The sequence below is a fragment of the Oryzias latipes genome, chromosome 4 (assembly GCF_002234675.1).
Source record: "Oryzias latipes chromosome 4, ASM223467v1".
Classification (NCBI taxonomy): Eukaryota; Metazoa; Chordata; class Actinopteri; order Beloniformes; family Adrianichthyidae; genus Oryzias; species Oryzias latipes.
This window is the reverse complement of record NC_019862.2, coordinates 21073672-21087193: the sequence shown is the minus strand read 5'-3', so window position 1 is coordinate 21087193 and position 13522 is coordinate 21073672. Positions and strand designations below refer to the sequence as shown.

Genomic DNA, 13522 nt, shown 5'->3' with positions numbered 1-13522 from the left:
GTCGTCTTGATGAGTTTCAGCGCAAACGTGTCGGCTTTGAACCCTCACAGTGTGCCTGTGAAATCCCAGAGCGGCGAGCAGGCACTTCTGATGGGAAGACGCATGACTGCCTCAGCTTTCCCTGACATCCGTCAGCTGGCAGAGCAGTTTGTCACACCGACACTCAGATACAGTTTTCTGACTTAATCTCATTTTGGCCCAAAGTTAGGGATAAACTTTTTCAGTCATTATCCACATGCCAACAAGTCGAGCTTGGAGTATGGTTCGGAAGATGTAACCATTCAAATCTCAAGCAAGTAGACACAACAAACCCTCATTGATAGGTCACTATCTTCTCTGTTCAGTGCGTATTTGCATCTTGGGTAGTTGCAAAAGGATTTATTTGAAAGCTGTTCTGGGCCTCTGGTGGAGGAGCGGGAGTGGCAAGGACGACAGTTTAACACGCTTGAAGCATAACTCATGTTCACCCTGCAGCCTCGGTCTTTCTCGTTATCCAGCTGACAAGTTGACAGCAGAAGAGTTAGTGCCGCTAAGATTCACTTTACAGGTGTCGAGGGCGGGAGTTTACTTAGAACCAGCGCATCAGGAGATGACAGGTGCAAGTTTGGCCAAACTGACAGGCAGAAATGTAACATTTCTAATTTCTTTGTGCAGTTATTTTGCGTAGTTATAGCCTTTTCAGATTTTCCATAGATTGTGTCCGTCTTGTTTGTGTTTTTTATTAAAAAAACAGATTTTCCACGATTTATTTGAAATATTTTACTTCCGTTTACAGCCGTGCGCAATTTCAATAATTTTTTTATGTTTTTTGTGGAAGAATTTTCTTTGGTAATATGACAAGCAAGTTGAAATATTCTGTTTCCTGAGCAGCAGTCGGCATTATATTAAATAGAAGAATATTTCCTGGAAAAAAACAGTCCACGTTAACGTTCCAAGTCAATCCAAGCAACGACAAAATATGAATTTTAAACTTTTGATTAAAAAAATTTAGTCATTTCTTATGGAGACAGTGCGTGACTCCAGGAAACAACGCAAAAGCAAGGTGTTTTTCTTTGCATATCTGCGCGCGCGCCTTAGGTCGCACCCTTTGAGTTTGTTTCTCTTGTTCCCTTCAACAAAAGCAGTAACGTCACATGTCACTAAATCACGCAAACAAGAAATTCATCAAAAATCGGAAGCGCTAATTTCACTTGTTTCCTTGTTCCTCAAATGGGAGGTCAGGGGGAAAATGCGCATCGCTCTTTTATCTGCCATCTTTTTTTGCGAAATTTCTCTTGGATTGTTTGCAACCGTAAGTAAAATTCATATATTTTTAAGTTTCATATAAAGCGCAGATTTCATTTCAGATGAATTTTTTTACCTGCATTTGTCTTGCGTCACATGCTCCCCCTGGAGCCCCGCCTCCCTCAATGGGCCCTCCTCTTGCAGAGGCATTATATCACAGCAAGACACGCGTGTCTCGGGAGACTCATCTGATCTCAGCTGCTCCACACTGAGGCTCAGTGTACCTGCAGCGCTCCACACCGGCACATTAACACCTCTACCCACCTCTGCTGACAGGACTCCTCCACCTGCTCTTCGGCTCCAACTGTGTGACAGGACCTTCGCACGCAGCGGACTCTTAGTCTCTGCAGGGGCACTAAACGGAGAAGTTTGCCCTCCTGGTTTATTTAAGATGAAACTTGAAGTTTTCTCTGCGCACCACTTCGCACAGAAGCCGCTGGAGTTGTGCTTGGACGCAGACAGGGGAGTTCCGTCTCCTCTGTCCGCAGATGAGCTCGGCTCGGACGGGGACTGCATGGCCAACAGCCCGGCACCTGTCTCCCAGAGCGGGGACGGGAAAGGGAAACCCTACACCCGCAGACCCAAACCCCCTTATTCCTACATCGCTCTGATCGCCATGGCCATCCGGGAGTCCAGCAGCGGCCGCCTCACGTTGGCAGAGATCAACGACTACCTGATGAAGAAGTTCCCGTTCTTCCGTGGCAGCTACACCGGCTGGAGAAACTCCGTGAGACACAACCTCTCCCTCAATGACTGCTTCCTCAAAGTTCTGCGGGACCCGTCCAGGCCCTGGGGCAAGGACAACTACTGGATGCTGAACCCGCACAGCGAGTACACCTTTGCCGATGGGGTGTTCCGCCGCAGGAGGAAACGCATCGCCAAGGTGCCCTCCAAGGAGCAGGAAAGCCCGGACATCCTCAGTGAGGACACCCACCTCTCTGTCCCGGAGGAGAGAGTGGCAGCCAAGTTCTCCAGCTCCTTCGCGATCGACAGCATCCTCAGCACGCCGTACAAACGGAAAGAGGACAGTCACGCCGACGCACAGAGCTCCGGCCACCTATTGTATTGGCCCCAAGGGCCCCTCATAATGCCTTACTCTCTGAACTACCCGGTGCAGCACACGTACCTGTCAGAGGTGGCGTACAGCAGCACAGAGCCCGGAAGGCAGGCGCCTTCACACCTGCAGCAGCCATCCGCGCACGCCGGCGCACCTAGGGCCGCCTTCAGGAAGCCCAGCAAAGCTCGAGGCTTCCACATAGACTCACTGCTGTCCTGAAACAGCTGGGGTGCTGTCAGACTCTGATTATGAACCACGATGGGCACTTTGGTGAACGCGCTTCCTGCTGGCAGCGCTGTCAAACTGTGCGCAACTTCTCACCCTGACCAAGCTGCTGTAGACTCATTGACAGTTAACCATAATAATAATAATAATAATAATAATAATAATAATGAATAAATAAATATAGCGAACTGTCAGAAAACGTGAAATTGATGCGTGCGCGCTGGTGTGCGCGTACACGTCAGATTTATTTTGTAGAGTGCATGTTTGTGTATTTGTGGTTCGTTGGTCATTTCTGCTGTATGATGGCAAACAGCCATCAGATCTGACATTTTATTTATATTTTCTTGTTTTTTATGACTCTTTTTTTTTACATTAAAATATTTGGAAATTTGTCGACGGAGCTCACGTGGCTGCACGCAAAGATGATTGAATCATGCTTGATATTTTTATGAATAAAAAAGTGAAATGATGGGATGTATTTATTTATTTTTAAAGTTATGATAAAAGCACGTGTGCGCATGTGTGACAAAGGTCGCACACCTGCTCAACAGCAACTCCGCTGTAAATGATCACCTTCATCCAGAATTAAGAAATAAAGCTGAAATGTACATCCAGTTTAATGTCTCGTGTTTCCTGTCAGGGTTTTACAGAAAAATACTTATTTTTAAGATTTATTAAGCTTCATTCTTTAATAAAATGACAAAAATCACAAAAAATACCTTAGCATAAATGCAATGGGTTCATCCATGCCCATAAAATCTATAATTATAAAAAAAAAGTATCAAGAAAATTAAGGAAATTCTGTAAAAACTCAAAAATAAATCAAAATGATTCCCATTATTATATATTTAGTTACTTTTTCTGTAAATATGCACTCATTAGCTCACATAATATTATTTTTTCATAAATTGTTTTATATATATATATATATATATATATATATATATATATATATATATATATATATATATATATATATATATATATATATATTTAAGAAAACAAATTCCCCTTCACCCCCTGACCCATCTGTAAGTGTCAAATTAGACCTGAATCATGTTGGTTTATTGTTTACACATATAGACCCCGTGTTTATGCCCAAGAAAGGGCTGCTTTCTCCCTTCGCTGGTCTCATTAGAAAACGTAAAAAGCACAAAAATACTTTTTACTCAAACCACCATACATGACTTTTATAAAAACTTCAACACCTACAAATAAATAAATAGTTTTTATTTAAAAAACTGCTATTCATTTTTTGAGTGATCACAGTCTATATAAAGTTGTTTTCTTTGTTTTGATTCAAGGTTTCAAATATGAAAAATAAGCTGTTTATGGGCCCTGCGACGGACTGGCACCTATCCAGGATGCCCCATGCTGTCGCCCACGAGTGGCCGGGATAGGCTCCAGCAGCCCCTGACCCCGAAAGGGACAAAACGGGTTTAGAAGATGAATGGATGAATGAATGCTATGGCTGCCATTGTCAAGGTGATGTGTAATTAGGAAAACCTACACAGTAAGAAGTCTCCGAAAATCCGAAGCTCCCGAGTCAGGGAAAAGAGGGAAGGTTTTAAAAAATGACAACAGTTTTAAGAATACAATATTATTACATATTAAAAGCGTTATGCCTAAAATAAATGGACAGACAGACAGACAGACAGACAGACAGACAGACAGACAGACAGACAGACAGACAGACAGACAGACAGACAGACAGACAGACAGACAGACAGACAGACAGACAGACAGATAGATAGATAGATAGATAGATAGATAGATAGATAGATAGATAGATAGATAGATAGATAGATAGATAGATAGATAGATAGATAGATAGATAGATAGATAGATAGATAGATAGATAGATAGATAGATAGATAGATATTTTTCTCATTCATCATGTGAATATATATTGTTCACATAATAATTTCCATGTTTGGAGTCTTGTTGCAGCCTCTGCACAGGCGCAGAAGGATGGCTGGAGCAGGTGACAGGTGAGACTGTGAGACTGGCTGCTTTTTTTTTAGGGACAATGCTGCAACCTGCAGGTGAAACACCAGAACAGCACACCTGTCCTGCCAGGGAGTCACGTGCCTCACATTCTCCCGTCATCCTCACCTTGTTGACGTCATTTTGGTCGAGAAGCGCCCTCTTTAAACTTCCCGTCCGGTTCGCGTCTCTGTGAAACGCAGATCGTTTGGGAAGGGGGTTTAAAAATGGGACCATCAGAGTTGAAGGCACACGTTGGAGCGCGCACAATGTTAGGAAGTCCGAACAGTCTGTGACTCCGGCGAACTGAACCGCGCCTGACCTCCCAGAATCCCACAGAGGCAGCTCCAAAGCTCCCGGCACCCCCGCCGGAAACACGGGCGGAGCAGGCAGGACAAAAGCCCTGCAGCCAAAACAATATTAGACTATAAAAGAAGAAGACAAGAGCGCAGGATTTGGATTGTTTTCTACGATTTGACTTGTGTGTGTTTTAATTAACAAGTAATTACAAGCAGCTTTCAAGCAGCTCTACGTTCCAATTTTGTGTTTGTTCATTAATTAAAAAGGAAATAATTTAGCAAATAATAATATACGTTTTTATCACAAATATTCAGAAAGGCACACGTGTTAGGCCAAACAGACAAACACTCCAAACCCACCTAACATTTCTGGAGCGATAAACAAACTGTTTCAGCCTGAACAAAACCCTGTCCTCGTTTGGGGATGCAGCCCTAACTAAACTGAAAAAGAGGCACCCTGAGAATCTCTCCCTAATCTCTGGATATTTCCTAAAGACTAATTTAGAATCTGGTTCATTCTCCGTGCGTAAAAGCAGCCGGATCAGCGTCTTCAAAGCGCCTTTAGAACAAAGATCCGCTCTGCAAACCGAGGCATCCTGATCTCGGCGGGGGTAAAGTTTTGATGTAGCAGGAAATTTCTGGGGCTGTGTAGGTCCCTCTAAGTTGCTGATGTTCCGTGCGATCGTGCACGCGCGCGTTTAAGTGTGTGTATTAATTAATTTGTCCGCAGTGTCTTTTTTTTTTTTTTAAGAATGCAAAGGCTGCAACTGAAAATTTAAAGTATCTCGTATATATAAAAAGTTTTATTCAGACTTTTTTTTAAACAGACTTTAGATTTCCTTTCTGTGTGAGGCCTGTGAAAAGAACGACGCAAGCGCAAACCAGCAAAAAGTCAAAAGTATACTCCTTCAAAATAAATTGTGTTTTGTCTTCAAACGTTTGACGCTTTTCAAAGGCCAATGATCTCCGCTCCGTCGCAGCGCGGATGTTGATATTACTTCTATGGGATATATAACTCCATCATGTTGGACAAATCTATGTGTGATGTCTCCATAGGGGAGGAAACTGTCGACGCCCGCTCGCCTAATTTCGCTTTTCTCTCTGTAATGAACGTGGGGCCCATGGGACCGGCTCTAGCCCGGGGTGGTAAGCTGACACTGGCGCGCTGTGTGTGGTATCCAGGGCCGGGCTTGATGGAAAAAGCCTGCTTCCACTCATGTCAAAGTCATTTACTTAGAGCAGCCCCCCTTCTCCCCATCCCCACCCCCCATCCCCGCTCACACACGCACGGTAAAGACCACTACCTCCCCATCTCTCACACTCCTCGCCCCAGCCCGGCACCGCGACAGTTTGTTTTTGTTATCCTCTGGACCATTTTGGGAGGAAATTATGAGCAAAATAATACATACAAATACTACAAGATTGTGCGTTTTTGTATCGATGTGTTTGAGTATCATCCACCGATGGCATGTAGGCCCGTGTGAATGTTTTGGGCATCATATGCAGGATGGACCTTTAGCACATGTTGTGGTGGTTTATTTGCCCCGGGAAAGTTTATGTTCTGTGGCACATCGGACTGAAATCACAGCTTCATGTAAAGACGACCCGGAGGCGAAGTGCTCGTTTTTTATCTTGTGCGGCTGGCGTGTGGCGCTGTTGATTGGGATGTCTAGAGGAGCTTTGATAGATCGCCTAATTGCGTGTAGTCCGGGTTTGGAACGAAGTGGTGGGAGGGGAGAACGAGTGTGGAGCTCGAGCGCTGCTCAGACCGGTGAGTGGACACGGGCCAGACATGGTTTGAGGGTGGGAGGGGGGAAGGCTGCATTCGTCACTGATTATCAGGGAGATTTTTGCAGACGCGGAGTGTGGATGAGGAGAAAGGGTGAAGGGGCTCTCGCAGAGGGAAGAAAGATTTATGAAACGATAGGCGGTCGAGCTTTGTTTGTCTGGACTCTAGTGCGCTTGGGTCTGAAGGTTCTCGTCTTTCTTCCACTTGAGGGGCTGTTGAGACGCTTTGAGGCCACCCGGCGCGTCACACAGCGCCACTTAGCGCCGGTGTGACACCCAGCGGAGACCTGGCATAACAAGACCCCCCCTCCCCTCCACACACACACACACACACACGCACTCTTCCTCTGCTAGGGCAGTTCGATGCGTTAAAGGAGCGCCGCGCGTAACGGGGGAGTTGTGCGTAACTGGAAAGGTTTCCCTTCACTTTGCGCTTGGATTCTTGGGACCACTGCTGGTGTGACGCTCATTTAACGGCCAGAGCGCGGCACACTTCACAGCTAAAACACCTCGCAGCTCCTCCATTCTCCCTCCCACTCTTCTTCATACGCCAGCTGTACGTCAGAGCTGACATGACGAGCGAGACCCCTCAGCAGCAGCTGGACCCTCCGCCTCCTCTGAGATCCAGCCCGGCGTCCGGCGTCCTGCATCCCACCATGCTGAGCCCACAAGCCGCCACAGAAAGTTCTTCCACGGCCGTCAAAGGGAAGAAGGCGAGCTCAGGTCTGAGGCGGCCGGAAAAGCCGCCGTACTCCTACATTGCTCTCATTGTCATGGCCATTCAGAGCTCGCCCACAAAGCGCCTGACCCTCAGCGAGATCTACCAGTTCCTCCAGGCTCGCTTCCCGTTCTTCAGGGGTTCGTATCAGGGCTGGAAGAACTCAGTCCGGCATAATCTTTCGCTGAACGAGTGCTTCATCAAGCTGCCCAAAGGACTGGGCCGGCCGGGGAAGGGCCACTACTGGACCATCGATCCGGGCAGTGAGTTCATGTTCGAGGAGGGCTCGTTTCGTCGCAGACCAAGAGGCTTCAGAAGAAAATGTCAGGCTTTGAAGCCCATGTATCGGATGATGAACGGCATCGGCTTCGGCACCTCCATCCTCCCGCAGAGCTTCGACTTCCAGGCTCCATCCGCCACCCTCGCCTGTCACAGCAACAGCTATAACCTGGACATGATGAGCAATTCCATGGCTGGGGGGTACGACGGACTGAGCAGCGGCCACCACGTACCTCACATGTCCCCGAGCCCCGGGTCCACGTACATGGCGAGCTGCCCGGTTCCCCCGAGCGGGGACTACGGGCCGGACAGCAGCAGCAGTCCAGTTCCGTCCTCTCCGGCCATGGCCAGCGCGCTGGACGGCCACTCTCCCTACGCCAGCACATCTGCACACTGGGCGTCCTCCGGTGGCTCTCCCTACATCAAGCAGCAGTCTCTGGCCTCCAGCAGCCCAGCATCTTCTGGTTTACACTCCGGCATGTCGCCATACTCCTTGGAGCAGAGCTACCTTCACCAGAACGGCAGGGAAAGCCACTCCACTGACCTCTCAGGTAAGGACAGACGAAGGAAGTCTTCTGAGGTGGAAGGAAATCATTTTTACTAAATAATTTCAGCCTTACAATGTGCCAGTCAACACGATTTAACAACTAAATAAATATGAGACAAAGAGTTAACATTGGAAATTTGGAAACTTTACTTCAGGGTGGACGTCTGCATATCTTAAAAAGTTGCAGTTGCAGTCCAACAGTCAGAAGAGCGCTCTGGTTTTTGAGTGATTACATTCAGCAAGAAAGCATTTCTTTTACAGATTTCATGACTTTTTATTGCTTGTTTCTAAATCAGGACACTGGAAATTTACGCAGTAAAACACGTTGAACTGTATAACAAAAAATGCAGCAACTATATTGGAAATGTGTGCTTTTTCAATGTGAATCATCCCCACTTTGCAGGATTTCCACGGTCACATCTGTATCATCCGTTTCGGGATATTTTTGCCTAATTAATAAAGAAAGAAAAACAGCTCTGCGGCTTGATTCTCCTCCCCAGTTCACCCCCATTGACTTTAACAGAACTCAGAGAAGCCATACTAAAGTCTGGGGATTTCACGGGGGCCAGTAACCCATGGTGGAGCCCGAAAAGGTCCCAGAGGTTAACCAAACAAAGACTGTGCAGGTCGGACCACACCGGCGGTGGATTTTCAACCGCGGCGCGCCCACAAGCAGCGGAAGGCCTTGTTAAACTTTACGCAGCGTCCTAATTGAGCCTTCGCGGAGACCAACGTGATGCACAGCAGCTTCAGGAAAGGTCCTGTCATTCAAACGGACTCGTTGTTTGAGGAAAACGGGCCTATAGCGCAGCGAGCTGAGGCCCGCAGGATGGAGCCTGCTGCTGAAAAACAGACACATCTGGAGCCCTTATGACCCCGAAGAAGACTCTTCTTGTTTTTCAGCCGATTCTGGAAACTGAAGCCCGTTTAAAGAAACAAGTCCTTGGGAAGAAAACTGAAAAGTGAAGGAAAAGCTCTCTGAGTTCATAGGAATACAATAATTTGGTTCCATAAACAAATTTACAGGAAAAAAAGTTTTTCCTGTGAACTTGGAGGAAGACTTTAAATGAAGAAGACAATATTTAAACAATTCTTATGTTATAAAAACAATACTAATAAAATGTTTACGAATGTTTAAAATAAAAGGTCTAATTTAAATAAATATAGAGAGTTTTGGAAGTGTTTTACTAATAGTCTTGACTCATATTTCAGTTTATGAGCATGTAAACATTGTGATGCTAACATTTTTTGTTATATTTACGCAGCGCGCTGGCACAGGACTTGTGGATCCAAACTACAGTCTGGATTGTAATCCATAAATTGTTGTGCGCTCACTCGTGTCTCTCGTGCGTTTGTGTCCACAGTGGGGATCCCGCGCTACCAAAGCCACTCCTCGGTGTGCGACAGGAAGGACTTTGTGTTGAACTTTAACGGCATCTCCTCCTTCCACCCTTCGGCCAGCGGATCCTACTATCACCACCACCACCACCATCACCACCCGCAGAGCGTGTGTCAGGACATCAAACCGTGCGTGATGTGAGCGCGCGCAGGACTCCAAACAACGCGAAGCGCCTGAGACGGTCCCAGTGAAACTGCGGCTCCGTCACATCTGAACAAACAAGTGGACTTGTTGACCTTTTAAAAGTTCTACTTTTTTGTGTGGAGAGGATCCACAGGATGCGTGTAGGGGTCCACTCTCACGTGCGTGCCTCCAAAAATAGCTTTATTTTTATTCTTATTTTGGACTTCAGAACGACGCGCTGAAGGAAACGAATGAGGAAACCATCAGAGGCCTTAAGAAAAGCGAACCACTCTGCCTTTACGAACCCTGACAAGCTTTCTTCTTCAAAAGAAGTCTCAAAAACCTTTAATGTGTTTGCTCTTATAAGACGTGCAAACAAGTTTATATTCCATATACCTTTTGTTTTGTTTTATAATCCACACACGACGCTTTTTAGGCTTTCATGAACAAACCTTTGCACTCATTGTATAACTTTCTGCCAACTTCCCTTTCCTGTAAAAGGTATCAATAAAGCTGATTTATATTTTAGGCATCAAGACTTGTTTTTCCACCAAAAGAAAATTCAAGTCACAGGGGTTGAGCGTTCGACCAGTTCACTTAAACAATCTATAAATGTATTTTAAATTTATTTTTCCTCCCTGATACATTGAGATTCATTTGGTTTTCAAATGATTCAATGATAAACGAATATGCAAAATTTACTTTAATTAAAAAAACGCGCAGGACCTGCTCCATTTATGCATAAAATGCTAAACAATGTATGCATTTTTAGATTCTGATTTCTTCAGATCACATAGGAAAAAACACTACTCTTTATTTATACCAAAACAATAGGAACATTTCAAAGATTTATTTAAAAAAATCGCGTGCACCTGACCAATAAATAAATCTGAAACAAATATGCCAATTCGAATATTTAACTGTCTAATTTTCTAATAATGTAGGGTGACCTTAAATAACTTATTCAAAATTTTGGAAGTTTAAAATTAAATATAATGAAATCGAAGGTGATGTCTACTGCTTGGATGCTCTTTTAAAATCAGAAAAAGCGCAAAAGTGAAGCTAAGATGCAAATTACGCGATGTGCAACTATAGAGTTAAGATAAACTTTACGTTAATGGCAGGATAGAATGTAAGGCTTTCCTGCTGTGCGGCGCACTCTAAATCAGAAGTATTTTTTTCTTTTGGTGAGTTACTCATCTGTTTGGAATGTTAACTTTTGTTTCCGCAGTGAGTTCGTGTGTTTATTGAGTTTTCCTGAGGAAAAAGTGCTGCAATGCTCACTAGAATTAAAAGAAAAAGAGGATGATGGTGGTAGAACACCTGAAAGCGCATAACAAGTCTGGTTAAAGTTTTTCTTTTTTGCGCACATGGACGCTGAAGATGAAAGACTTTTACTGGGACAGCAAATATTTTAAAAATAAATGACCCAAAATCTAAGACTAAAATCAATATTTGTTTTTTTTTTTTTTGGGTGGATCTTCATTTGGCTGAAAGGATGCCGCCCGTCACGCAGCCAAGCCCGCTGCGCCCTGGAGGCCGTTGCTGTCCATGTGATCCTTATGCGCTGTCAACATCTGCAGACGCCACATAAACAAAAGTCTGCGCAAAACGCATCAAGGTGGTATTTTTAGAGCGCGGTATACAGAGTCCGACTGTGACACTGAGCTGCAGGGACACACAAACAGAAAGCAGACGCGGCCAATGTTGTACATGCCTGTTGTCATGAATCATGTGCTGCAGCATCCCATCAAACGCAGGTATGCGGGGGCTTGAAAGGACTGCAGGTCCTTATTTGGCCTCCGGCATGCAGAGCCTCTCTGAGCATCTGAGGAGACACTGTTGCCACAGTGTTTATCCGTCCAGGTTTGTCAGTGTGTTTCTTATTTTACAGCTGATGTGAAAATGTCAGAACCAATCAGACAATCCAGTCAATAAAAAAACAAATAAGAATCAAAATAATTATTTCTGTTCGAATCGGGGTTTGAGTGTAAAAAATTAAAAAAGAATCCCTTCAAAGATGCAAAATGTGACTTCCTCTCCTTCAGGGTCAGAGTTAAGGTCACTCAGAGGTGAAGCTGCTGACTGTTGGTCCTCTCTGAGATGAAGCAGATATCTCTGATTAATCCACACGTCTAAAAATCTTAAAATATTTATTTGGACTTCTAAAACCTTTTCTATCTCCGTGATGGGAACTCTCCCTCACACACTACACCATCATCAGCTGCACAGAATCCACTGGAGTGCAGCGCCATCTAGTGTCTGACAGCAGAAACAGAGGAACAAATGAGGTCAGAAACTCGTTTGACCTCTTTTCAGCAGTAAAACAAACTCCACCACATGAAAATGAGCTTTTGTCATGAGGATACATACGATTCAGTCAAAGTGAATGATTTTAATATATATTTTTGGAGGGAGGGGTGGAACAGGGAAGCTTCAGATGTGTTTCAGAAAAGTGAGAGCAAGTTATGAAGCATTCTCTGCTTGGTTCCAACTTCCAAGAAAAAATCAATATTAGCTGATTCAAACACATAACTGTGATATTTCTTTGTGCTGCTTTAGAGGATGTCATCTGTCTTAGAACAATAAACACATTTAGACAAACTTTAAAATCCCACTCCAATAATATTTTGATATCTCGTCAACGCATTAGAGGTATATTAAAATCATACTTATGAGGTTTTTATCCCAAATAAAAGCAAACCACTGTTGTTTTGTAGGACAGTTTCAGCTGAAGTTTATTAGAAATTCACCTATGAATTGTGGGCAGGACTGTTGGTGCACGAGTAAGCCTTCGCTCATTTCTCATCTCCTGCTAGCTCACAGTTCCTCACAACCCCCAACTGACATTACTGGTGCAGCAAAAAGGACAAGTGAGACCCAGCTGTAAAGTTTTGAGCCAGATGCCAGCTCAAACGAGGAAAACTAAAGCAGACATCTGCTCTTGATTCACCATGATTTGAATGAAAGAAAACTTAAAAAAAACAATTTTGGATTAAATTTTCTCTATGCCCTATAATCACGAGAAAACTGCTACAAGCATATGTTAACACACACACACAAAAAGAAAACATTTTCATTTGTGTAGGTTCCCAAGGAGCAAATCTTTGCATATAAAGAGCTAGACAGAAAATGACTGCAGCGGCATTAATGGCATGCATCCGTTACATAGGACATCACAATAAGAAACAAAAAAACACTTATTTTCTAATTGCACAATTTAAAGTACTTTTTGAAATGATTCAGAGGCTAAAGATGATATAAATCAGCAGCTAGAACATCAATGCCATGCAGTGGTTTAGTAAACATTAAACCTCTTTGAAGATCTCACATATGTTCAGACGTATGCAGAAGAGTCAGAAATGTATGTGCAGCCCACAATAATGCGGTTTGGACTTGATTAATTCCAAAACATTGGTGCACCTCATTCAATTTGCAAAGGGGTTATCAAGCTCCAGCATGACTCCTGCTGACTCAGCAATAATTTTGATCACAGTTCATAAAGATGCAATTACCAGACACCACTTTTTTTTCTCTGATGGAGCAAAACCTTCTTTTTTTTTTTTTTTTTTTTTTTTTAACTTGTCCTGTCCAACAGCTAGGCAAACAGATGAGAGCTGAGGGCTTCTTGTGTTGGACATATTTTATTTTAACAAGAGGGGTTATTCATCTTCAGACAAACCAAAGGTATGTCTGAATAAACCCCTTTTGTAATTGAGGCCAAACTTTATTAATTTCAATCATGTTTGAAAATCTTTGGTGTTGGACCGGACGGAAAAGGAAAGAGGGGAAGAAGAGAGAGGGACGTTAGAGAGAG

The 13522-nt window shown here is 44.1% G+C and overlaps 2 protein-coding genes across 2 annotated transcripts; both read left to right on the top strand.

The window, feature by feature from the left end:
- The first annotated feature begins 1439 nt into the window (after positions 1-1439).
- LOC101164223 (forkhead box protein Q1) lies at positions 1440-3180 on the top strand. The gene has a single exon (XM_011474400.3). The coding sequence runs from the start codon at positions 1676-1678 to the stop codon at positions 2558-2560; it is 885 nt and encodes a 294-aa protein (XP_011472702.2). The 5' UTR covers positions 1440-1675; the 3' UTR covers positions 2561-3180.
- Positions 3181-7211: 4031 nt separating this feature from the next.
- On the top strand, positions 7212-9723 carry foxf2 (forkhead box F2). The gene is made up of 2 exons (NM_001160458.1): positions 7212-8187; positions 9548-9723. Exons 1-2 carry the CDS (start codon positions 7212-7214, stop codon positions 9721-9723), a joined length of 1152 nt encoding a protein of 383 aa, NP_001153930.1.
- Positions 9724-13522: the final 3799 nt, after the last annotated feature.

Bases quoted from the DNA above. Each gene is read 5' to 3' on its own strand.
- LOC101164223 (XM_011474400.3), top strand. From the start codon at position 1,676: ATGAAACTTGAAGTTTTCTCTGCGCACCACTTCGCACAGAAGCCGCTG.
- foxf2 (NM_001160458.1), top strand. From the start codon at position 7,212: ATGACGAGCGAGACCCCTCAGCAGCAGCTGGACCCTCCGCCTCCTCTG. The intron at 8,188-9,547 runs GTAAGGACAGAC...TTGTGTCCACAG, and splicing joins CCACTCCACTGACCTCTCAG to TGGGGATCCCGCGCTACCAA.